Source organism: Symphodus melops, assembly GCF_947650265.1.
Source record: "Symphodus melops genome assembly, chromosome: 1".
Taxonomy (NCBI): domain Eukaryota; kingdom Metazoa; phylum Chordata; class Actinopteri; order Labriformes; family Labridae; genus Symphodus; species Symphodus melops.
Window position 1 is genome coordinate 11,777,282 of NC_136691.1, and position 26,947 is coordinate 11,804,228.

Genomic DNA, 26,947 nt, shown 5'->3' on the forward strand with positions numbered 1-26,947 from the left:
TGTTCTTAGATGCTTTACAGTGATTACTCTTGATTGTGGGGAATGCGAATGTGCCCTGATAAGTTCTGCAGATAGTTAAGGTAGAGTAGAGTTTTGTACACTCTAGGATACATTGTCTGGTAGTGTATTCAGCTTTCTCCTGGTCAAATAATCTGTCATAGTGTCATTACTCAAAGCATTCAGCTTGCCACACATCTTGGAAGCCCTTAGCGTCAAGGGCTTCCACAAGACATGAGCCTATCGTCTCGAAATTGGTGTCTAACTATTATTACTTATTATAACTATTATAACACAATTCAGATTTTCTTATCAAGAAATTTCCCATTTTGTTCCTTAATGAATAAGAACATTTAAGATTTTGAATCTACATGGTAAAGTCAGTCCTAAGCTAGTTTAAATTAGCCAAATATTAAAAGCATATTTTTTTCCCTACATTTTAAATAGACTGAAGCATGATGTGACATTGGTAGAAATTTCGATTTATTTAATGCACGTTGTGGTTTTATTGTTTGAGATATACATTTTGCTGATGTGTTCACCATAGTGGGAATATATTTTTAAAAAATGTTCCTCATAAAGTTCTTTATGGGAAGTGTCACATGTACAAAATACAGTCCGAGTTAAAGAGGCAGCTGTGCAGAAAATACTGTTGATGTCAGGGTTTAATGAACCACCTTCATGCACTATACGCATTTTGTATCTCTTAATGAAGTGCTGTGACTTTACACTAACTCAAGCACTATCACTTCCAGGTAAATTTGTAGCATTTGGAATGTGTTACCGTGGTTAAAATACTTTTTGTGATGCGCCTTGGCAAACATTTTTTTTTTGGCAAGCAGTTTTCTATCCTACCATAAGTCACAGCCAGAGTTTAATACACAAATGCACCTGCGTGACAGTTGATGTGCGCTTTTGTCCCCAGAGAAGAAAATCGAAATCTTTCAGTGAGAGAAAACCCATCACATGTGTAACTAAGTTGGGACATTCAAAAGAAGGTTTATTTTACATGGCAGGAGTTACAATCATCAGGATATTTACAAGATCTAATATGAAGTGTCCTGATCTAAAGCAGGTAAAACAGCAGAAAACACATCTTCACAGTACTTCAAATATCTTTATTTCTCTATTTTTGGCATCTAACTTTGATTGCACATCAAATGTTATTCTACAGGCAAATGACCTGCATGCAACTTCATGTAGCAAATGCATGAAATATCTACACACACGTTTTTTTAATGTATGAAATGTGAAAAAATACAATGTGGAGTTAGGCAGAGAATGGCATTTTAGTATGAGTAACTATAGGAAAGTGTTTTCTTACAAATAAAGTTTGTATTCATGTATTCTCTTCTCTGCTTATTAACAATCTGCCCGCAGCTGTCACATAATAATACACGAGGATGATGAGACAATATGTGAACACTAGCTGCAGTGAAGAGATGTAGATTGATTGTAAAGCCGAGTTTTCTACAACAGGTGAACGTAGTGTCTAACTGCACATGCTGATATCAAAAATACACTGCCTATTTAAAGCCATGAAGACAGGATTCCCAGAGATGATATGTTGTATTGTGTGTTTTCTGTATTGCAATAACATACCAAGCACCTGGCAAACCCCTCAATGTTAACTGCAGCACATGTTAACATTAATTCATGTTCAATTAAACCTGCAGGAGCTACTGTACTGTAAGAAGGGATTGTGGGGGATCAAGGTGTGTACATGTAGAAGTGTTCGGGCTCATGGATCTTGACTGAAACGCTCAAACTGGTCAAGTCTGCGCGTAACATCAATGTGGGTTAAGACTAGTCTTTGGACGAGACGTCACTTCAATTGCACTAACCAAAATCTAGCCTAGTCCTATGTAAGGCTGCACAATATGGCGATAATTAGGGTGAGCAAAAACAAAAATACTGAACCGTAAATATCAGCTGGAACTTTCTGCTGTTCAGACCTGCATCCAAGAAAGTTGCTGTTCATATTCACCACACCACATATTGACCACCATATTTGTTCTTCTTTCCCAGCTAGCTTGCAGGGAACCTCACAATACTGTCATTAACTACTCTGAGGCTGGAGAATAGCCAGCAGGTTTCCTTTGATTGGCCAAACATTGACGAGTGTAAATGCATGAAACTTTCGCTTTTATTTTCTTCCGTTAACGGTGAGTCGTGCAGTTTTAAGCAGTATGTGCATCGTGTAAGTTCAAATTGCAGCAGAAATGAAACTGAGGTTTATTGTGCAACCTTCATTTTAACTTCACTCCACTCAGATTTGTGTTTACATGTGAACTCAAACACCACTTTAGCTTTTCTCTGCCTGCAATGAAGCTAGAATACAGTGTTTAATCCTTTGCTGCGTTGCTAATTTGGAGGTAATCTTACATTTTTGGCATTACGGCGGGCCTTTAAAGAAAGGCAACTTTAGGAGAGAATACGCAGACATGTCCAGCCAGCACGTTTAAACACTGGTTACCAACAAAGTAAACAATAAAATCAAACAGGAGTAAGCGAACAACTTGGAGAGAACTACTTTATCCCATACATGATTCTTCCCAATTTAGTCGCCTTACTCAGAGATGGTTGACACAACGGGGAAAAGGCTTTCCAATTCAAAGAGGGATGTTTTATAGAAGTCAGCAACTTTTACCTGATCCTGATTTAGTGTCAAGTTTTTGCAAGAACAAGGCTTAAACCCAGATGGTGCAACCGATTTAACTTCTAGGTTTGATTTACAATGTCAATTCACAGCTGACTGAGTTCAACACTAAGCTAATGCTCTCTTGACTCATCCTGAAGTTCTGTGTTTCCCTTCGAATACTGGTTGCATGCATGTGTGTCTTAAAGACAGCATCGATCGACCTTATTCTCTGATGATAACCCACAGAAACTTTAAATCCTTTTATCTCGCTTCTTCATCGGTGAGAAAGGTCGGGGGGAACTGATGGTAGGAGACAGAGGGAGGGGGTTAGACTTCAGCTTCCATCCTGTCAAACTTCAATGATGTTGATGGACGGCACAGAGGGATGAAACTGCAACAAGATGAATGAAGATCAGGATCAAAGACATACTTTTGACCAACAAACACCAGCGCTGATACTGCTGAGAGACACTAGAAAAAAAGAAAAAGAACGCCATATGTCGCTGTATGAGATCATAGCAAGAGGTCAAAGCTCATTGTAAATGAACTCAATCATAGATTAGTCATGGCCTCTGATACTGAACTTTGTACACTTTCAGCCTCAGAAATGTCTTTAAAGGGCAGTATGGAGAGGCAAAAAGTGCGGAAGACAAAGCATGACAGAACGTAGAGCAATGTCGCTGAAAGCTATGGTATAGACACTGTCTTACCACTGTCACTTACTTGCTGATAATCTTTTTAAATGAGACAATAAACATGGATCACAGGAGAGAGGATTCATGTAGTTTCTCCTGAGGCTAAGCCTAAGGCCAACATCCTTTTTTTTTGTTTTTGTTTTTCTGTGTTAGTCATGAAGCTTTGTTTCACATTAAGTCCACAGTACAGTCACTGGAGGAAGAGATTTGCATTATCACATAATCACTGTACAGTGCTAATAAAAACATTTGTGTACGTATCTTTGATGTACAGCTGCCCTGGTAAATAAAACAAATACATCCTAAAATTTCAGCTTCAGTGTTGTCGTTTTACTATTTTTGGGATTGCTGCATTGTTAAAGCATCTGTTTGTTTTTTTCCTCTGTTAGATGCCTGTTTGGTGAGAACAACACAGCAGAGTGATCGAAATGGATGGTGACACATCTGTCTGTGTTTGTGTTCACAAACAGCTGCTGAAAGGATTCTTCGAGGAGGATTAAAAGAAGCACAGGATCTTGTGTCACACAGACAGCGACAATGTTTTTTTTCGGGGGGTTTTTCAGCAAGAGAATCATCCATTCAAAGTGATGGCGACATAGGCCTGTGTGTATTCAGAGGGAGTCATTGTTACAGCTCACCTTGCTCCTCAGCAGCCCTCCGCTGTGGTGCTCTGGCGTGCTCCTCTCCGACGACGGCTTGGCCTTCTCCTTGTTGTTGCTCGAGTCGTTGTCCTTGATGATGTCATACTGCCGACAGAACAGGGCAATAACAGCTGGCAGAAGGTGACACACACACACACACACACACACACACACACACACACACACAAGAGAGGACAGGAATTCAGTCACTGTCAATCTCTGATCATGTCACAGCTTCCTCTCAGAGCGCACATTGAAAGGCCATGTGGATAATGGAATTCTGCTCCCATGAGAGTGTGGTGGCAGAGCCTTCATCTGCAAGCCTGGAGACAGTAATTCTCTGTGGGATTTGCTTTGTTAGCATTTGCAATTTGCCAGAATCAGTACCGCTTCAAGTTTGGATGAATGCTCTGAGCTTACAATTAACTTCCCTGCTTCACTGAAGTTATGAATTTCTATGAGAATGATATCATTTGATATTCAAAAACTGTCCTGGTAATGACAGGCACAGAGCTCAGAGAAATACTCAGATGCATGGCCTAATTCATTTAATTTACAAATTATTATCCGTACGCGGTGTTTGTGCTCTGCATTCTAGCAGAAGCACTTTCATAGCAGGAACTTTCACAGTTCAGTTCAAAGAAATTGTTCAACTTTCCTCAGGTGGTCAATAAAAAAGTTAGCTCTGTAGATTTAAAATGTTGTTTTTTTTTAAGTCTTTACTACATTAAAGGAAGAAAGTTTGACTTTTTGATCCAGAAGATGTCGCCCTTGAGCGATAGCATGAAACCAAAACAAAGCTCCTCCACTATAGAAGGCTCCACTCTCCTCCGGCAACACCCCTCCAAACCATCTCCTCTCGCATTCGTACAAAGGAGTCAAGCGCAGGCAGCAGACTAAATTGTCCTCGACTCGTGCTGCAATTGCCCGTGGCTTGTTAGCATACTTTTGTCAGCTCGTAGCTTCACATTTCATGTAAATTTACACAGGATGGCTGTGATCTAAAAACACGTGCTTGACATTCAAAAAAAGCAGTGAGTAATCGATGCTTCTTTTCTCCAGTCCTCGACTAAAACAGCTTTTATCTGCAGGGGCAGTAGACGTCCATCCCATAAACAAAGCTCCTACAAAAACATAGCCGAGCGGGACTCAAGCTTCTCACTCATTGGACTCATGACTGGGAAAGATATTTAGATAGGATGTTCTTGATTTCTGCTACATTTATGTTTAGAATGAAGCACAATCTTCCTTTTAATCTCATTTTACCCACTTTCTACGTTTTTTTTTTGTTTGTTTTTTTTAACCCACTTTCTTCTGTGCAGCCAAATGGACATCATAAGGTAATCAGAGACTTTTTCAGTTCAAAGAAAACTATTTCTCAAATTCCAAAGAAGGAGCTAACAATCCCCATAGCAATGAGCATCTTTTTTTTAAAAATAACCCACTTACTCTATAACTAATGTCCCTTATGTTGGCCCTGTAGAAGTGGAAGAAACACATGTTACACTCTAAGGCCTACATTACTCAGAGAAATGCAGGGAGGACAGATAATGGAGTGTTTTTAACAAAATGTTTTTTCTAAATTACACTGTACATGTTATTTTCTGTTGTATTTCCAGAGATGCAGCAGTTAAAAGGTCAACTGAACTACAGTTAAACAGAGAACAGCATGTAACTGATCAGAAAAGCAAACTTTAATGGATTTTCATGTGTGTCAGTGTGTTCCTTTTATATGTTTGCAGATCTTCAACGACACAATGATGTTATGCAGATTATTCACTTGTGGAGGTGTTTGATGCACAACACTAGGTTGGCCCTAATTGAAAAGTTCATTGTGGAAAAGCAGCGTGAGCTATTTTTAATCTTTCACTCCCACTCCGTGCAGCCTCCGTCTTACTTCAGTTTCTCTCATTAGTATTATTTAACATCTCACTCTGGTGCTCGTGGGAGGGAAGCCCTGCTCTTGGCAGCCCGTCAGATGTGCCACCTCTCATTGTGCCTCAACACTTCATTAATCCGCACATTTCTTCAAAGGAAACTTGTGCTCCTATGAGTAGAGGGGCTTCCTGGCAGAGAATAGCTCAGAGGAGCGTGTCGTTTTGAAATAAGCCTTAAAGGGACAGGATGTCAGACATTGATTTATTTTTGAGTGTGTGTAACTTAGTTTTATAGACTTGTAACGTCACCTTAATAGGGATCCTAAACCTGCGGGTCGTTTGCTGGAAGACGGTGTATTGATTAGTGGCATATTGATTGGTGTGTCGATGTATTGATCATACAGCTACAAGACAGTGTAAGGTGTGAAAAACCATTTAGATGTGCACCATTACTCTGCATTGAGGCTGACAGGAAATCTTGAACATTTTGCAGAACCATGGAATAAGTCCAACAATCATTCAGCTTGTTGGGCAGGATCTAAATCTAATTTCACTAAAAGTAACGACTCATCAATAGCATCTGACACTTGGCATTAGATTTATAGATATGAGACTTAACTGGATTCACACTTTGCCTATTAGTTACCTTTAAAGGATGACATTGTGTTAAGCTGAATGACCAGGAGGTTGTGGTTGTTATTTAGATAATATCACATTAATATTTATAGACTAAACTGTTCTGTGCTCAAAGCTTCTTCAGTGTAAAATAAACTCCCTAGTGTGTATTTTGTATTGCTTTATTTTCAAGTTTAATCTTTACTGTTTCCTGTTTCATTTTGAAATGCCTTATCCTCGTTCGTTCTTGAGTTCTCTGTGTCTTTACTGTTTCCTGTTTTATTTTGTAGTTTTTGTCCCCACTGTTTCCTGTCTTGTCTTACTTCCTCCCTTTGTCTTCTTTTTACTCCATGTTGATTTCCCTGATTGTCTTCACCTGTGTCGTTAGTCAGAATATCTCAGTGTCTAGTTAGTCTCAGTGGTCCTTCCTTCTTGTCGTCGGTCCATAAATCTAAACTCACAGTAAGTCCACTCTTTTTCTTGTGACTCCTTGTTGTTGTTCTTTTCAGACTTTCAAGACGTAAGCCTGGTTTTTGCCTTTTTGTTTAATTCAAAAATCTAGTTTTTCTGCATATGATTCCTGTTTGTTTTTGACACTCATAACTCATATTTTTTCAACAGCGGCTCGTCCACATAAGCTCAAAAAATGAAAACCTTAACTGTTTTGGCATTTTAATGAATCGTTGCTGGATTAGTATTGTTGCATGGGAATATGTGACCAGTTCAAAAAAAGAACCCTGAAATCTGTGATTAGAGATATTTAAACTGTCCAATTATAAAATACTGAGGTCATGTATGGCATCGCTCAAAAGTAAGACTATGATTGAAATATCTGTTGAGCCTTTATGACGTTTTTCCTACTCCATGGTTATCTGCTTCTTTTCTAATCTTCTAAACCACATCCAGTCCACACAAAGATTTACAAACCTACCTGCCCACATGAGCAGGACCACCACGATTATGATCATCTCTCCTGTTTGTAGGTGCCGGGATTTATCCAGGCCCTGCACAGTGGGGTCATCTAGGACAGAGAACAGAGAGGACAGTTATCATGCTGTAAATATAAACTAGAAAACACTGAGGACAAAATCCTGGATAGTATGGCCTTCCTTTTTTTATTTAGCCGACATGAAAAGCAGAAAATATCGGAACATAAGACATTGAGATGAAATTAAAACATAGCACTAAATCATTGGCATGGAGTATAAATGACATTAACAAGTCGCTGTAAAAACCTACAAAGGAAGTAGTGAGATCTATAACTTTGGATGTTCAATATTTCTCCTGTGACTTTTTTGCCATTAAAAAAAAAAAGAAAAAAAAAAAAAAAACTGGCATAGAAAGAAAATGTGGTGGGCCTTCCTGCCTGACCCTGAAGCATTAATCCTCTTTTAAGTGAATTGAATATTGGACTGATTTCCACTCTTCAAACTATCTCTCTTTACCCGCATAGATGGAACTCTTCCAACGCACCACTCATCCCAATTGCCTCTTTTAGTGAATCAAGTTGTCAAGAAACTGGCCCCTTACACCAGACTGTCTCTTTACATGAAAGCCGTGGGCAGTCAACTATGATACCACTGTTTTTAGTCACCAGAGTAATGTTTTCAGAGCATGTCAGGGGAGAGATGGAAGTGGTAACAGAATAAAAAGTGGAATTTAAACGTTAGAAGTTTGGTGTGATGAACATTTGGTTTGGTATCTCTTTAAAACCAGTTTTAGAACAATAAATGATTACAACTCTGAAACTTAACATATAATGTATTCTTTTCCAGACAAAGGAATATCTCCCAGCAAATAAGATATGTCACCATCATCAATCAGTGAGCCATGGCTGTGATATCAGGATGCAAACTAAAATGTCAAGTCAAGACTCAGGTCAGAGCTGCTGTGAGTTTTCCTCCAGTTTATTAATCCCACAACTGCGGTTTTCTGTCTGAACCCAACCCACTCAACAATAAACTTTTGTCTGCTGCATATATGAAAAACACGCTTTATTTTGGTCTTCCCAGATAGCCGAGCCTTATTTCCTCTTTGTGTGTTACTGCTCCTGTAACAAACTTGTAACTACATTTTTCATCTTTGAGGAACGGTTGTTTTCCTTCTTGTTGTGTAAGTTATATCTAGGTATTGAAAAACTGAAGTGAGAAGTGTTGGAATGATGACAGCACATGACAGGATCTGTCAGTTATGAATACATTCTTAGAGGCTTTTGTATCCTAGTTTCTTCGACTTTCAAACAGATTGGTACAAGATTCGATCTATTGAAACTACATTTTTAAGAATGTTTTGTGTTTATGCCGACTGTGCAGCGTGCTGATAAACAAGATGTGTATGTTCAAATTTGACGCAGTGATTCAACAGCTCAGAGCGAGTGACCTGGATATATGTTGACCTGGATATATGTCCTGCTCTTCTGTTTCATACATATTTCATGCTGTTAACCCACTCCAATATGCTGTGTGATTCTCTGCTGGAGGAGAATGAGCAGATTGTATTTCTTTCCTGCACAGAACAGCAAAGTTTTAAGATAATTAGTCGACCTTCCCTCTACTCTCCACATCCCATGTTGTTGTTTGTGGCTGTGAACCGTGTCGAGAAACCATTTAACAACTCACCAGGGCTGCTGCACTGAGGCCATAAAGACACATTCAGTTCTCCTTGAGACGGACAAATTGTGTTGTTTTAGGTTTCATTACACTGTAAAACATTTTTAACTGAATCAACTATTATCCCTGCTGCGTATCAAACAAGAGAAGATATTTGTCATATGGGAGCTCTGATATAAAACACACAGTTTGTTGACTTTGTCCAGGAGATAGAAATCATGGGAGTTGTTGTGTACATTGTAGAGTTTTCATTTTCTGTTGATGATCTGCGTAGCTTGAAATGTGTTTGATTCATGATTTGTTAAGTGAATTTTGAGAACAGTATGTTGCATTGATCACAAATCTCATAAAATGACTTCAGATGATGTTAGCTAATGTTACTATTTATTATATTATAGTTATCATATAAGTTATACGTCTAAGCAGTGTATTCTGGGTTTTGAGACCAAATACAAATCTTCAAAACCTTTAAGGAATAAAAACAATTCTGAAAGTTGGACCATTTAAAGTAATGAGTAATGAGTAATTTGAGTAATACCCTTGAATTACAGTATATTTAAGACTTCACATAAATCATTGGAAATGTAAAACCAGCTGGGTTATGTTTACTGAACTAGGGTTTACATTCAACTGTTCAGTCACACTTAAGCCTAGTTCATGCTTCCCCGTCGCGTTGACGCGGACCGCAAGGACTGTGATTGGTCCACTCCGAATGTCATTTCCGGCAGTTGCTTTCCAGTCACAACAAAACGAGTAATCGAAGAGGTCAGAAAATACAACCATCTCCGTAACTCATCATCAAAACACTATAATGACTGCCAAATGGTGAATAATTCCTGGAAGGAAATATCACAATACATGGGGCTGGAGGTCGCTGAATGCATAAAGAGGCGGAAGTGGAAGTATTAGTTTATTTTGATAATTTAGTTCTTTAATTCCCACAAAGAAAGAACAGCGTTGATGACACATTAAGCACCAGAATTTGTACAAAATAATACAAGGCTACGCCCTTGGACTTAAGCAGATTACATTCCAACATTAACATGAAGAGTTCTGCATGTTGTAAATACAACATTCTTTATGTTCGTTAGTTAGGTACTTTATTGTCCCCGTGGGGATATTGATTTTCACAGCTGTACAGGCAGGGAGACACCATAGCACACACTCACACATATAATTATGTAAATACTTGATGCTGCTCTTCTATCCTGCACTACAACGAGCTAATGCAATGAAATGTCATTCTTATCTGTACTGTTAAGTTCAAATTTGACTGATAATAAAGGACGTCTAAGTGTGTGTGTTGGAGGGGTTCATACACCACTGACTGACAACTTTATAGTTGTAATAAAAAATATATATATATATCCATTAAAAACAACACATACCACACTATCAGCAAACCAACATGATCTAAAGTGAATGAACTCAAGGCCTTCAAGTTTATAAAGTGAGCAGTTGTGATAAAGCTCAAAGGATATTTAACAGACATCAAGCAATGTGTGGTATCTCTTTGTCTCATTCTGTTAATGAGAGAGTTGAGGTGTGTTTTCTGACTCAGCAAAGACAGCTTGACGTGTCTTTGAAGTATCACGCAGTAATTGTGTCTAAAGGGACCTCCTCCCTCGTTAGGTTTCGCCGCTCAAGCGTTTATCCTTTGAAATGATTCTTTTGTTTCTTCCGAGTGTAAAAGACTTTGACAGCTGCCACCGTGATACACTTGAAGTGGCTCAGGTAACACTGTCAGTGTGTTAATTTGTCTGGAAATTATTTTGATGACATAATATCATTTCTTTTCTTATTTAATCGAGCATCTCCGGGCATGTTAACAAACGTAAAATGTATGCCAGAAGAGAATCTCCTAAAGTGTGGTATATCTCACATTCATAATGGAGGAATTAAAGGTAATGCTCAAAAAACAACCTATACAACAATCTTAAACTCAGAACCTTATCACAACACATGCATCACTTTTGAATGACAGGTAAAGCACACAAACATAGACTCTGATTAAAAGCTTTCCATGGAGCTAATGGAATAGACTTTGGTATTGATCCGAGGAAGAAAGAATCCACTAAAGCCTATTTAAATTCAAATTCATCTGAATCACGTGGCATGTATACTGCCAGGATTGCTTTATATGAAATACATGGAATCTAAATCAGGCTGGACCAGGTGTACATTCAGTAGCACTGATATGTAATTACATTATCAAAGGGAAATGCATTGAAGGAAAAAAAAAATAAAAGCATTATTGATTCATGGATATCAAAGCTGCGGCTTTGAGAAATAGCTGCAAGTATAGACCGCAAATCAATTTAGTTTCAATAGGAGGCACTTGGCTGTGACAAAAGATCTCTGAAATGGCTCTGTGAGGGAGGAGTCAGCTAGATTAAAAAAGGCTTTTAGGGAAAAAGGGTTATCTACAAGATCCTATACAAAAAACGTCACATTAGATTATGGTGCAAGTTTTATAAAGGATGTACATGTTATTTTCAGAGGAAGCATCATAGACATCCTTTCAGAATATATAGGAGATCTTGTTCTGATTTATAATTGTCAACGATGACCAGTACCAGTCAGGGTGAAATTCTGTCCAAATTCTTTCTCAGTCACTCAATCTTTTAGCCTTGGCAAGAATGTCTGTATGAATTATGAGCTAAGACATGAAAGTTTTACTGTTAAGATTTTGTTCCCGAATGCGAAGTTGTAAACCGTTAACCCCCTTCTCTTGAGAGATCAACCACGATCAGGCTCAAAAACAGCCAATAAAAAGAACAAGAGAAGTGGCAGGGAAAAGGCCACACTTCTCCCAACTACACCATCATTTGGACGCTGCTCTTTTAAAGATAAAGTTATGTAATTCTGCTTTGAGGGCAAATGTGACTCATTTGAGTTGTTTTTCATCAGTGTTTGCACTGATTTCACCAGCAAAGCTAATTAGGTTTTTGTTTGTGGTGAATCCTTTTTTAGAATCTGTCAGTATTAGTATTATTGCTATGAATGTTTTTTTTTTTTGCCAGCTTATTGAGGTTGTGTCGTTGTCCAATGTGAACAGTCCACAATAAATCGTTAATATCACAGTTCAAATATACAATGCCACAGGGCTAAACAGAAAAAGACAAGCTGAGTAGTGGACTAAACAGAAGTGATTGGACTTTGAATCTGGGGCAGGAGAAGTCAGCATCAGACAGCAATAGATTTACAGAGAGCTGACACTGATTGGCTCTACACTTACAAAAAACAAACTCTCACAAATGAAGTCCATCCACTGAATGGGCTTTTTTTTCTGACCCACTTGGACGACTGAAAGAGAATTAATGTTGCACAGCAAAACTTTTCCATGAGCCTTGAAAAAGTAGCACATCACTGGCTTTAAGCCTTGTCATGCTCAGTGCTTTGCTTTTATAATATTAGGCTAACTCTCTTACAGTAAATCCATTGCTTTAAACTTTGAACATTAGCACATAAAATGGTTTCCTGGGGTTTTGATTTTCGGAAACATGCAAAGAGTTTAATGGCCCGTCCTAAAATGACAAAACGGACATCAGTGGGGCCCTTGAGTTGAACTTGAGCATGGTTATTTCTTCTCTTTCACTGATCTTCCCACCTTGAATTATGGTACCAAAACTGAGTCAGCAAAAGAGAAATGTCTATGATTCACTTGCATCAGCAATTTCTGCAATAACAACCTTAACCAGACCACAAGATAAGAGAGGAAATTAATTTGAGCTATGAGGCCTGTGTCTTAGACCAATGTCAAATGCAAGGGGACTTCATTTTAAGAGTTACCATATTGCCTCCTCCCCAAAGCAGAGCAAAACTAATGCAGAGAAGATTAGCAGAATGGTTACTTCTAATATGCAGATTTGGCTTGTTATATAAACCAGATAGGTTTTCCTCTTCATCTGTGCTGCAGAAAATTGAGAGCTACTGAACCCATTCTTTGTTGGTCACACTCTTCATAATTCTTCCAGCCAATGAGCTGAGCCCAGACAGTGAATCCAATGTGTTTCAGAGTGCATGTCAGAATCCTGATCAGACACCCGGAGTGATATAGAGTTGCATAAATTCAGAGGAACTTGCTTGCAGCCATGCTTGAAGAGTCTGTCAATAATGAATTGGTTTCCAAGGAGAAAATAAACCCGTAAGAAGCGCGCCCCCCCCAGAGAGACGCTCCAAGAGGAGGCTTCAGGTTACTTCCACTTATGTCGGCTCTGGCCTTACTCTATACCTCATTTTTAACATCAGGCTTAAAAGCATTCAACAGCCAGAGGATTCTTCAGAGCAAAAACAGGAAAAGTATCTGTAATGTTTTTGCTCTTGTCCGTGCCTTGGGGAAAAAGGCCTGTGTCAGATCCTATACTGTAAAGTGTAAAGCAGAACTTGAGGTTATATAACAGAGTGAGATGAAAGTCTTGCTGCATTGAGCTATGGTGACCTAATCTTTTTTTTTTTACTGCATTTTGACAAACTTTATAGCATCTTGTAGACTTGAAGAGAGATTTTGAATTTACACAATACCTAACAGTTGAGTGATCATGTTGTGAATTTCACCAGCTCCAATAGTAACACCAAAACAAACACTGATCTAAGTCGTCTTCTTTATTCGTACCCTAACCCATAGAGCTGAATTATCACTCCAAAAGTATTCAAAGCACTTAACGGGACACAATTTGTCTTCATTACAGTGAGTGTTCATTTTGAAACAATGCAAATACATTTTAATATTTCTAATGACAAATCCATACGGCTCGAACATTCATTATCACAAATTCCTTGTTGGCTCTGCTGTACTAATTAGGCCTCACGAAGTCTGACATGTTGGTCTATCTTTTAGCTGGTTCACCATTTAGGCACAGATTAAAATATCTCAACAATGGATTGTCATGAGCCTGGACACAATTATTATTGGTCCAAATGACCTAGTGTTTCCCTGACTTTACATGAAAGTGTTATTTTCAAAGGAAAAGTCTAATCTTATTTCATAGAGAAATAAGCCTAATCTGCAGTATCCTCTTAACACTGGCGTGTTAGCATTGCCATTTTGAGTAAGGATGCTGACCTTCGTACACCTTATGTAGTAAATGCTTCATCTTTGAGAACAGGGAGCTTTAAATTGTGCTAACACAGTTGATACTATCCTAATAAGACCTCAGAGCCGCTTACCTTGATTGGAGCTGTTGGAGGGGAAGCGGTCAGTCTTCTTAAGGGTGCGAAAATGGACCTTCTTACTGGCTTGGCTTTCCCCATAGAGGCCAATGGACTGGACCTGGATGATGTAGTCTGTCTCCTCCTCAAGGTCCCAAAGGACACATGAGCGGCTGGTGGTGTTGACCTCCCGAATGAATCGCTGCATGTGTCCCTCCTGCCTCTGGGAGGGACAGAAAACCACAGAATGGATCTTTGACTTCGATAAACAAGTCAATAAATAACACAATAATCAATATGGCGGACACAGAGGTGATCATGATGACAGAACAGTAATACCACACCTGCAAATGTTTCCCTTAGGAAGACACTCTATAAACAGATAGTCTTTTTACTTAAGGAACTCTGTCTTTCCAGTGCAATACAAAAATATTTGTTTTACTCTCAAGGCTTTAAAAACAGTGAAAGTCAATAATGTTGCTCTATGTGAGACGGAGGTGACCAACCAGAAAATATTCAAGGTGGTTGGAAGTGTCATGCTGAGGACTTTATTTCGTTAACAGTTGGCACTTAATTTTCACCATATGGAGTCTTGTCTGCAAATTGAAAAGTTGTTGAAGTGTGATTAATTTAGACCACGAGCGTAGAGATACAAGCTTTCAAAGTCTCACACTTGTTTTGAAAATTCAGAATGTTATTGGAGAAATCAAGACCAGGACGATTGTGGGATCTATTCATTGTTCTTTCATGCAGGGCGTTCCTTTTATCATGTAGGTCTACATATGGACCTGCTTTAGGACGCGTCGTCTTCTGTGTTTTTATGGCCCTGCCTGACTGGAGCTGACTTAAAATCAGCTTGTAACTCTTTGTAAACAATGAATAATGTAGTGATTTAACAGCCATATTCACTCAAAGTAATTACCATTCATGTTTAATTTTAGTAGCAAAACATGATGACAAACCCGGAGAAGAGGCCTTCAGGCGTTTTGCAGCCACTCAGAGTGAAAAGCAAAGTTAAATGCTTGCATAACGTTGGGATTTGCAAAAGCATAAACATGATTACAGCAGCATATGGCACCCTGTCAGTTCGTTTTAACATTCAATGGTTTTCTTATTTTAAGTCATTGAAATCTTTTCATCCGAAGAAATGCTGTTTGGCAGCTTCACGCACTTATGTAGGGCCAATTCATGTTGTATCCTTCTTGTCTCTTGATACATCATCCATGCCAGGTTTAATTTCTTACTTGAGGCTTGAAGAAAGACTTAGTCAGCCTCCCGCATGCTCAGCAAAGCTTTCAGGAGGTTCTGAAGAATATAGCTTGAACCTTTTAGCTTGATACACAAAATGTAGGGTATGGACTCCTGTTAGGGAGGATGTTATCATTACAGTGTTGGACAGACAGACACACACACACACACACACACACACACACACACACACACACACACACACACACACACACACACACACACACACACACATTGTATGTATGTATGTGTGTGTCCCTCCAAAAAAAGTTTTGGGTTTTTTTGTGTTCTGCTGAGCTATTCCAGCTGTGATCATTACTCTTTATATTTATTAACAATTGAATATTTAGTTGATTTTAAAGTGACGTTATAACCAGCCAAAATCTAAGAATTCATTTCTATCTTAGTATTTATTAATAAAGAAATGAAGGGAGAAGGTGGGGGGATTTCTTTCTTTCCTTTGAAAAAATAAATGCAATCACCATAGTAAAATGAACTTTGTGTAAACTGTCAATAGTCACTGTAAATTCTAATCCCTGAATAAAATGTTAATGATTTCTTTCATCCTTAAGAGTCTGTTAGATTTTACCTTTGCTTTTAGAAATGTGGTTCTACCAGGAAGTATCCACAATTGTTTGACCCTCACAGTCTTTTTTTCAGTTGGCTTTGGATCACTCTTTCAAGTAAGTTCCCTATTTGATTTGTGTTCATGGTTTTTGTGTGCGTAAAGTCTAACAGATAACAAAGCAGAACTCTGAATTAAAGTTCCTATACTTGTGAAATTATTTTCTGAACTTCTCCTCCTGATTGCCAGGGTTTTATGTACTTGTATACCTTCCCATGGCCTCTCTGAAGTTCAGAACTTACCTGTTGCGAGATTGAGAAGCCAATAATGATATCTCCCTCAGGAACCTCCCAGGATACAGTAGCCGAGTCAGCACGCAGGTGCATGACAGACACGTTGACAGGAGCTGGTGGACGATCTGGAAAAGAGGAAACAGAAAACTTTTTTTTTTTCTTCTCTTGATTTTAAATGAACTACACCTTCTGTATTCACCTGGAAAGTTCGAAGCTCAGTGTTTGCACCTTGAACACACCACACGTTTGTTTTTTGCTGAAAGTGAATTAGTAAGGTTTACTCTCTCATTTCTTTTACTTTGAATTAGACATTCGCATATGCACTTCAGCTCTTCTTTCATGACTGTTTTCTGATTTACTTTACTCAGTCAAATAAAAAAAATAATCCCTGCCATCTCAACTGCCATATAACACAATTACAATAGTGTTTTTGAATACTTTCTATCACTCATTACTTTAAGATTAATTCAGTACTTTGAACTACAAAACAATTCTTGTCTAAACAGGGATGTAGGTTTGGTGTCCCAAGGGGTGAAAAACACAAAATGAAACACAGCCTCAACAACTAGACCTGCAGCATGTACAATGTGCGTTTCTGACATGTGATACTGTATTGACCAGCCAATTCATCTACTTAGTAACTGTATAAAAAAACTTTTTTTTTTCAACCATGCATGTTTTAGATTTTTCCTCTTTCGCTATAACAGCCGTGTCAACCTGACAGTCTGTCCTTTTAAAATAACCACACTGTCTATTTCTTGTCCTCCTCACTCTGACAGGGTTACATCTCATCACCCTGTATCTTTGCAGCCATCTATCATGATTTTGTTGCTGGTGGACACATTGATTGCAAAATGGAGACACAAGCTTGGGAGGCGAAAAGCCAGGAAAATAAAAAGAAGGCGACAGACCTAATAGAGGGTCCTGAACGGCTTCACCGTCACACTGAAGCAATCGCTCTGTCCAAATGAAAGGTAAGATGGGATTGTCTGGGCAGAGGGGTCTAATGGACTTTTGTGTTGTTAGAGAAAGTCACAGATGCAATGTTGGGCAGGTAAAGAGAGTGGAAATTGTCTTCAGCCTCATGATATGTGTGGGATAACGTAAAGTGAGGTGTTTTTTTTTTTTTTTTTAAAGCATAATGAAATTTATGTAATGCAGGTTATCTCACAATATAGAGGTTATGATCAAGCAGCAACCGCCATTCATGAAATAATGAAGCCAATGTGGAAGTGTAAAATTCTGCAGTTCGTGGAGTGGACCAAATAGGTCTGATTAGTTCTTGTCATTATTACTGGCAAACACTGTACGGGGATGAATTTTAAAAAATAAAACAGCTCCGTTTTGAATTTGAAAATGATACTTGTCATCCATATTTAGCTGACATTAGGTGGGAGCGATGTAATGGTTCGTCAAGACGAGCCCCCTGCAGTAACAGATGGCTGATGTCACACAGGCTTCGTCCATTATTACGGAATCAGAATCGTTTTTTTATTGCCAAGTACATTTACATGGACACATTTACATGAATTTGTCTTGGTGTTTTGGTGCAAAATAAAATAAGAAGTACTTAAATAAAATAAAATAGAAGAAATTACCAATATATGAAATAGAATTCGAAAATTGTCAAATATAAATTTGAGAGAGAGAATCATGTGGCAGGACATTTAACTTGAAAATGACTAACCTTTTTAAAATATTTCTGAAGTCTTTGGCTTAAAAAGTAGTCCCTTTAACCTGTACTTAAAATTTGTGCACAGCAGAGACACCGATTATCTTCCTTGTTACTGTCAAAGTTTAGTGGTATTTTCTTTTGGTCTTTCCCATTTCTTTAGTTCCACTTTTTAATTATTTTTTTTTGTCACATTACATACCAAACCGATTCAAATTAATTTTCTACAGACGTACTGTATATAAAGTTTACCCTCTAAAGGCTCTGATCAGAGCTTTGCTACTTCTAGATAAAAAGCAGAGTTAAAGTGCAGTAACGGACCAATGAGGAGTGTTCAACAGAGATAAAGGAAAGGAAGGTAATTATTTAGAACTAGTTTCTGATGTGTGTTACATCTGAAAAGACAAACATGTCTCTATCAAGGATTTCTACATAAAGCTCTCTGTAGCACTTCATTTGAAAGATATAAAGTACTAATTGACAGTTGTACAGTCCATTTGAATCTTAAACATTTTTATTAACTCACAGGGCATGGATCTAATAAGACATAACACAGTTTTGTTGAGATAACAGCCAAAGGCCTTGTGCTACAGAACGACAATATTTCATCCAAAAATTGCTCTTGAGAGAGAAAGATGAACGACAAAATGGTGCAATTGGGAGCGATTTCAAATGATTTGCTGTTTTCTATATCTGTCCCTCTCACATCCCCTCTTCTATCATCTGCCCAAATCTCCCCTTTTATCCCTCCCTCACTCTTGTCTCTCTCTCTTCTACTCTCTCTTTGCCTTGTGCACTTCTCTCTGTTTTATCACTCAGACAATCAATGATGGCCTTCGTGTTGGGAGCATAGGATGACACCGGGGTGGAGCCCAAGACCCCTCGGGTCACACACAAGGCTATTGGTCTCTTTCTCTGAGCCCTGGTACAGGCATTATAAACCACAGGGGGGTCGAGGTCGAACACAGGCATGGCGTTCACTTGCTTGCTAAAAGGCTGCAGAGGAGAGTGCACGAGATGAACGAGAGCGCAGGCTAACGCCAGGCCTTTTCTAATGGATGCTGATGGCACTGTAGAGAGCAGAGAGAAAAGTGGGCTCTGCTGTTGATCACGTTGGTATCAAGAGGTTAAGAGGTTCCTCTATGTCATTTTATCTATTTAATGAGGATCTTTTTATGGACGCGGGTGCTGTAATGTGTAAAGATAGACGTAAGGTATAGGTTAAGAGCGAGGGCAAGTTACAGATCGTATATTTTGTCCTTGATCTTTGGAGAGCTGTGGCGAATGAGTCATACATATATTTACAATAATGGTTTCTGTGTCCTTCTGTCTCGTGTCTAAATGACTCCTAATTTCATGTCACGAACGTTTTATAGTTATGCCAATGAGATTGTAATTGGATGTGTTATCAGTATCACAACACGCTGGGACAATGCTCATGACAAACCCTCAGATGTTACATGCGAGAGAATGATTCTTCTAAATATCTTCTCATAATCTTTAGAAATTCAAAAGCCGTACAGAAGATAATACTCTAGCAGCTGCAACCCCTCCTGTTTTATTTATATAAATAAATAAATAAAACAGCTTGGCAAAAACAACAGGCATATTTAATTGCTTGGATAGGATGAATCTTATTAGTTAGCAAGCTAATCCATTGGGCTTCATTGCTGTCAGTGTGTGTTGTACAGCTCACACGCTACAGCATTTATCTGAAACGGGACACTTTCATTCCTCTTGCAGCTCATTGTCCTTTAGGTAATGGGGGTTACAGGGAGACACGCATGGGCAGAAAAGCAGCCAGTAACCATGATGTATCGTCTGCAGGTCGTTTACTGGCGATGGAGCAAGTGACACTTTGGTTGAAGTAGGCCATGAATCATCACTGATGTATATGTTCTCTCTTTCTACATGTTGTTTCTATTCCAGCAGGTCTAACAGGACAAGTTCATTTTCAATACGAAGGGTCTTGGTGGGAGGATTGCTGTTGCCATTACAGAGAAACAAAACCTCATCAGTATCACATTGTTATGCAAGAAGTTGATCGATGCAAGATGTTTTCCACATCCTCACAAAATGTTATCACATAACAGGATTCTATTTTTAATTCAAGGCATTTTAAGCAGATTTTAACGATCTATTCAAAAGATGTGTCATTTCTAGGTTTCAGGTTACTCATTGTTTCCCTTTATTTTCAGTAATTTTTTTGTGACTTTAAACGTTTCACCTTATAATGTCATTAATATTAATATAATGGCAAACTTGGTAGGAAAACTGACCGAATATGTATCAGTTCGCCTCACACCAACCTCATGCTTGAGGGAAATACACTCTTTTATGACATGTTACTGATCCATTATTTACTTCTTTTCTTCTGGGAGGAATATGCTTCTGTACCGCAAACTAACACTGTTGTATTTATCCTATTGATGTTGAAGAAACTTGTGATGAATAAGAGAACAAGTTCCAAATGTTTGGAACCACTGTTGGCTCATGAGTTGGCTCAGATGATTTTCTACTACAAATACAAGTCTGATGCTCCAATCACCTTCAAAATGTGCATGTTCAGTTTATTTGACTTTCCCCTCGACAACCGTACTGTAGGTGTCATTGTGGACACTTCAATATTTGTTGTTGGCTACGTGTCCTGAGCAAGCCCCACTCCATCTAACGGGTTACGTCAGATGCAAAATCAAACAGTAAAAGGTCACAATGTCCGAGGCGTGTGTCAGTGCAAACAAATGGTAAGACCCTCTTGGGATGTGGGCCCACTGCCAGCATGAATCAAAGTGTAAAGACAAAGCCAAGCACATTAGCTACTCGCCATCAAACCTGAGTGCACACAGAGATAGTGAAAATGCAGCCCGGCATCTGAATGGCTTAGGAGCCACGTGGAAAGGAGCCCAGTTTGGATTTGTTAGAGCGAGGGACGGACATAGCATCTTAACTTTTGTCCTCTATATTTCCGTGCAAAAGCACGTGACTAATCTTGATTTACACCTGGCTTTTGTTTATGGTTGTTCATACTATACATCATCACTACATGTATGGGGGATCTTTATTGTAGTCATAGAATAAGAACGTAGAGATTCATGACAACCAATCACCTTTCCTAACCATGATTAAAATGAAATGGAAAAATAAGACCAAAAATGAAAAAAAAATGGAGGTTATAATTCCTGTCGGATTACCTGGAAACATAATTTGACAGGTGACATGGCATTTTCATTTTGGTTTTTTAGGAGCAAATTCTGTGTTCAGCTGATCTCCCTGGAAAAAAGCAATGATTGAGCCTCATGATATAATTCTAATTGAAATGGCTGATTGAAAGCCTTAACATTTTAAAGCTATTCAAGTTAAATCTTGAGGTCAATCCGAACTTCTTTGAAAAGGCCACTGTACTTCTATAACCTCTTTGTTTCTGTTGTCAGTTTATCCAAATAAAAAAGAGAGAACTTCGTATTACATTCAGAAGAACTCCCATAAACTAAAAAGTTACTATTAGTCGGTTTTACAAACACTATCAAGTCAGATATGAATAAGACTTAATATTAACCTTCAGATGGATTGATGGATGCATTAGCTACATAAAACACCCAAAGCTACATAATTCATATGGCTTTGACCTCATTCACAAAGCAAACACTTTGGTTTACTGTGGTTATCGACCCGTTGTGTTGTCAATCATATTTTTGCCTCTCAGCAAGTGACAGGATGAAGTGCTGTTTAAAATGTAATCCTGTTATAATTCTAATAAAGTCTTGTTCCCTGGTGAGATAACAGAATCGCCAACCTCTCATAAATAAAGGAAATGGCTCATAACAGGTGCCTTAAATTTTGATGCATTGCCCGGGCACTCGCCAAACAGCTTTATCTGGATGTGTCGTGGGAGTCTACTTCTCTGCACCACGAGAGTTTGTCACACAGCTCATGTTGCAAATCACCTGCTCGTTGAGCTCTTAAGCCGCTGTCTCGGCCAGCCTACATACTGTATAACCATTTGAGACCATTTTCTTGTTTCATCTCCAAACACCATTCCCTCCTGATTTTACATTTAATGTCATGTGGGTGGAGTGGCTGTTTTTGCTGTTTGCTTAAATCTCTTCACATCATGAAGGGGTTTAGCTGTCAACAGATGGAAACACTAGTCAGGCCAGGCCTAGTCCTCAGCTTTTCCTATATTTTCAAGCCTTGAAATAGTTAGGAGCTCACTATCTTCTCTCCTCCCCACTCACCCTTTGAGCCTGTGACAGACTATAGGACCGTATGAGAGCAGGTGTCAGTCTAAGTTAAATGTAATAACTTATCAAACTTTTTTAGCTCATAGACCCTTTTTATGTGAGAAATGTTTCCAAGGACCCCCTTATTATTGTAAAGTTGATAAGCGTAATTATATTAATATAAAGCATTCATGTACAATGGAGCACTTTTCAACGATAGAATTAGGCTACATTTATACTTATATACCAGAGTAATTTATTTTATAAACCTTTAGAAAATGTTGGCTCCAAGGTGTTTTTCATTTAGAGTTTTTTTTTATTTTTATTGTTGCACACTATGAAGTGACAGACATGTCAGAATCATATCAGAGTTCTATCCACTGGCTAGTGGCACACAACTAAAGTGGACAGGAGTATTGGACAAAATAGTGGATTTTATTGGTGCAAGAGGTCCTAGTTTGTAGATATGCTTTTACAATAGTGCATTTTTGTAAATTATTCTGCAGACCCCCAAGCTATGGTTTGCGGGCCACTGGGGGTCCTGGGACCCCACTTTGAGAATCAGTGATCAGTGATCTTTATGCTGGGAGTGAACACTACTTCATTAAAAAAAAAACTGTAAAGGCTACCATACGGTGGTGTGAACAGAATCAGAGTTTGTAGCTCAATTTGTTTTGCCGCCAAGTTTCCTGGCTTCATTTAGCCAGCTATTAGCTGGGAACAAGTGTGAATGATACGGAAAAAAACACTGACATAAAATCTATGAACGTTTTCTTCATGTGATGCAATATGATGCTTTTTGCATCACATGAAGAAAACTTTCAAGCAAAGAAAAACACATTTTTCTCGTCTCAGGGCAAAATGAGGGTTGGATTCACAACCATTCAACACTACTGCCATGTTTCTAATGATACACAGCTTCATGTAAATGGGTGAAGTATCCCTTTAAATGTTCACTATCCAACAGCAGATGTGACAATAACAAAATAAATAAAGTTAACTATTAAATTAGGTTCGGGAACTACACCCAAAACACACCTCTAGTCACATGACAAGAGCCATCCTACTCCATCCCGTTTGTCTCAGTTCTTCGATGACCCACCCTCCCTTCCACTTTGTTGTCCATTCCATCCATCTCACCTCTTTCCTCATCCCTCTATCTTGTTCATCTAAATCTAGTCTGGGCCATGATCAGCTTGGGCAGAATTACACTCCATCAAAATCATTACCTTAGCATATATTCATTTGCCTCATCGTTCATATGATCTATCACTAAATATCTAAAACGTATATGGTTGTGGCGTGGTCCTTGCCAGTGAATCAAACCTCGGCCTTCGCTGTGATGGATTCAGCTCTAATAAAGAATATCTATTTGTCAGGAATGTGTCACCAGATTTGTGAACAGATTGCCAATTTGAAGAACGATATGAGCCTGGTGCTCTAAATAAAACCAATTCATTTTAATTCACGTTTGTAGAGGGATTACAGCCCCAGCTGAGCCTTATGTACTGTAGGATTCATTTTGTAGCTTGCTTGTTTTTCAGACTGTGTAAATATGGGTACGGGCATTCTATTTTATTTCTTTTTTTGTCAGTTTAGACGAATATTTGTTTTGCTTTGGGAGATTGCATCACTCTGGTTCTAGATCTTACTCCTTGTAGAACCTGAAATGCTCCCTTTCCTATGTTGTTATTGTTTAATTTTTTATAGGAACTACCGTGTAGAATAAAGAGGCTCACAACTAATTTAAACCGTCCTCTGAATGACGTGTCACAGTAATTCCCACAGTCTCCTGGCATGCAAAGGGCAGGCAGTAATGAATTCCACTTTTATTTTCATTCACTTTGAAGCTCATTTGCAGGAGCCAAGTTTATATTTCTGAGTGCTGCATTCCTTATTTTAATAGAAGGATTTTCCTGCTCCTGAGAGACCCCTCACAACTCCACTAAGATCTGAGCTGCCCCTGCGCTCCACATGTCAGTGCAGAGCACAGCAAAAGCTCTGGATATCTGTATCAGGCAGACACGCACAGAAACGCTGTGGTGTCAATCTGATTGTCTCAAGGCGCTATCGCATATAGGACTCAGTCCCCTTGAAAGGCAAGGGAGGAAGTGATGAAGTGAGACAGGTGGAGAGAGATACTGTAGATGCACACGTCACAGACTTAAAAATTCATATAAGATGCTGCTCGCATTGGAAAAAATGGATATTACATACGAGCTGTAAATGCACCATTTTAGAATAGAAGTGTTAATCTTGATTGGAAGCAATGTACCTGTAGACTCTTTAACTCCCTTGGATATTTTGTAATTCGCTGATTTAAGAAGGATTGGCCAACTGAAGTTGTAAGCGATATAGTGCATTCCAAATAGCATGCTCAAAGTCAAAGCTGAGTATGGCTGCAGATTCACAGTCCTCTTTTCTTTAGTAACCTGCAGGTGAATTACTAAAAAAAAAAACTGTCAACAATAAATGCAAACATTTATTGACATCACAGGATGAAATGACAAGGATATTCTTACAACAATATATGAAACTGTGAACGTAAAACCTAAATATTTGTATTGTTTCATGAATGATTTAAAATAGTGACGAGCCTTTAACAACCTTTTTAACATGGTTGCAAAATGTTCTATGTCTTGTCAAACAGGTGCTGAGTGTTTTTTTTTTTATCATACACACAAAATGCTTATTTAGTGAACCTGATTTTAATGTGGAATGTGCAAGATCAGGTTGAAATACTACTACCTTTGTAATACAAAGGTGCGTAATGGTGCATTTTACAAGGCTACTTGTGCACAGAATAGCTTAATTGATGCGACTCCTTTGCTGTAAAGGTTTATACTTACTTGCCCCTACTAGGAACATGTCGCTGCCCAAAAGCAACAGGACGACGGAGTTGACCAAAAACATCAGACGAGCCATTTCTCAGTGGGTATCGATGATCGTCTCAGGTTAAAACGCGGATCTCCTATGCTTCAAGGGTAACTAAAACACAGCGGTTCATTTTTGTTTGTTTTGTTGGAATTCCTCTAATGAATCAATAATTGTATTTGACTGCTTCAATCGGTCTCAAGCTGGTCAATACGTCGATAGCCAGTGAAAGCACGTATCAAATGTTGTCTTCAGAAACATTTTGCCGAGCGGCTTTTCTCCATTTAGGGTTTAAATCCACGAGTCCTTCATCCATGTCCTCGTGCAGATTGATCCAACCTGACGTCCCAGTGAATCTTCCATTATTTCTGGGCTGGCACAAGCGCTCAGGTATTAACAGGTCGTGGGGAAAAGAAAATGATGACGCTCACAGTCGGCTCGTTGGTTCCCTCGCGCACAGAGGAGACGCCATGGGCAGCGCCTGTAAGTTTTCGGAACGTCCTCGCGATCAGTCCGAGGCTCACTGATTATACGGCTCAGACCTGAAGGATGCTTTAACATTCACGGACACGGTGTCGATCATCCCTGCAGTCCTCACCGGTTTAAAGCTAATCGAAAGTACACCCCCCAGGTCCAGAACAGTTAGCGTTTCAACTCAAGTGCACGCGCAGCACAACATGATTAATCATCCGTGTGCCAGGTAAAAATACGCCTACCTGTGATACAGCCGCCACTCACACTACAGCATACTTCTACTCTTTAAATATTTCAGTAGCAATACTAAAAGCTAATATTAACCTCCTAGGAGGCTATTTTTAGAGTGTTTATGTTTTGTTCACTGACGTTCCTTAAAGTAGCCTATATGACACAACGTAAAAAAGACGCCCCAACTTAGTTTTCCTACACTGAACTTTGTGAGAAACTTAATAAGCCTGAAGTGTTGTAGGCTTTTCTTTAAGTCCCTCGTGCTGTCACCCCCAGCAGTAGCAGGAGGTCGACATATACTATGCTTGTCATCCAGCACACCGCGCGCGCATGCAGCACCTTGTAGACGCACTGCACGTTATCAGAGCGATAGATCACGTTGATAAGATGAGTGCATTGCCTCGTGGGACAAACGGTTCACGTTAGATGCTCAAAAAAAAAAAAAAAAAAATCCGCTACCAGCACATGCAGGCCAGTCTTTATCATCATGAAGGCACATAAAAAGACATTCATCTGTGTGTGGTTGTTCGGAGGGGTTATTACGTCTTATGGGGGAAATCCGATCAGACCAAATTTTCAATTCCAATTTTTAAATAGGAAAAAAAACCCTCCAAAGACAGATGTGCCTGTGTGTCCTTTCAAACTTTATGTCTACATCTTTGTCGTCTAAATTAACCTCTTGAAAGCTTTTAGTGCTCCGAAATTGTTCTGTCTCAGGTGTTGCCATTGTTTCTATGAGCTCATGCGGTCCTTTAGTGAGCTGAAGTAGAGAGAGGGAGCTTTTGTATACACGTATATGAGATGTTGGAGTTACCATGACAGCTGTCTATTTGTAGCTGATGGTATTTAACTCAATCCAAGCTTTTTTTAACGAAACGTGTAGTAAGCACTCTGGTTTTTAAGTGATTCAGACTCTTTTTCTTCTCAGCTTGCTCACCCCCCCCCCCCCACACACACACTCCCCCAGTAATTTATTGAGCCCAACAAAATCAAATAGTTTCTAACAGTAAAAACAGTACATGTCAGAGCAGTTGCAAGGGTTCAGAGCCTTTTTTCATTGCAAAATAACATATTAGAGTATTGAGATATGATGAGCTTGTGTCAGCATGAGACTCGAATATTTAACAGTAATGTCTGATCTACG

At 38.9% G+C, this 26,947-nt stretch overlaps 1 protein-coding gene and 1 long non-coding RNA gene across 2 annotated transcripts in view; one reads left to right on the plus strand and one right to left on the minus strand.

Moving 5' to 3' along the window:
- Positions 1–976: 976 nt before the first annotated feature.
- On the minus strand, positions 977–25,896 carry fndc4a (fibronectin type III domain containing 4a). Its single transcript, XM_079337018.1, has 6 exons — positions 25,074–25,896; positions 16,342–16,457; positions 14,245–14,449; positions 7,398–7,487; positions 3,972–4,105; positions 977–3,029 (listed from the first exon to the last, which is right to left on the minus strand). Exons 1-6 carry the CDS (start codon positions 25,147–25,149, stop codon positions 2,988–2,990), a joined length of 663 nt encoding a protein of 220 aa, XP_079193144.1. The 5' UTR covers positions 25,150–25,896; the 3' UTR covers positions 977–2,987.
- LOC306819647 overlaps positions 6,451–26,947 on the plus strand; it is a 30,997-nt gene continuing 10,500 nt past the window's right edge. The window contains exons 1-2 of the long non-coding RNA XR_013778587.1: positions 6,451–6,928; positions 17,112–17,306. This is a non-coding gene — a long non-coding RNA (uncharacterized lncRNA). The remainder of the gene's footprint in view (positions 6,929–17,111; positions 17,307–26,947) is intronic.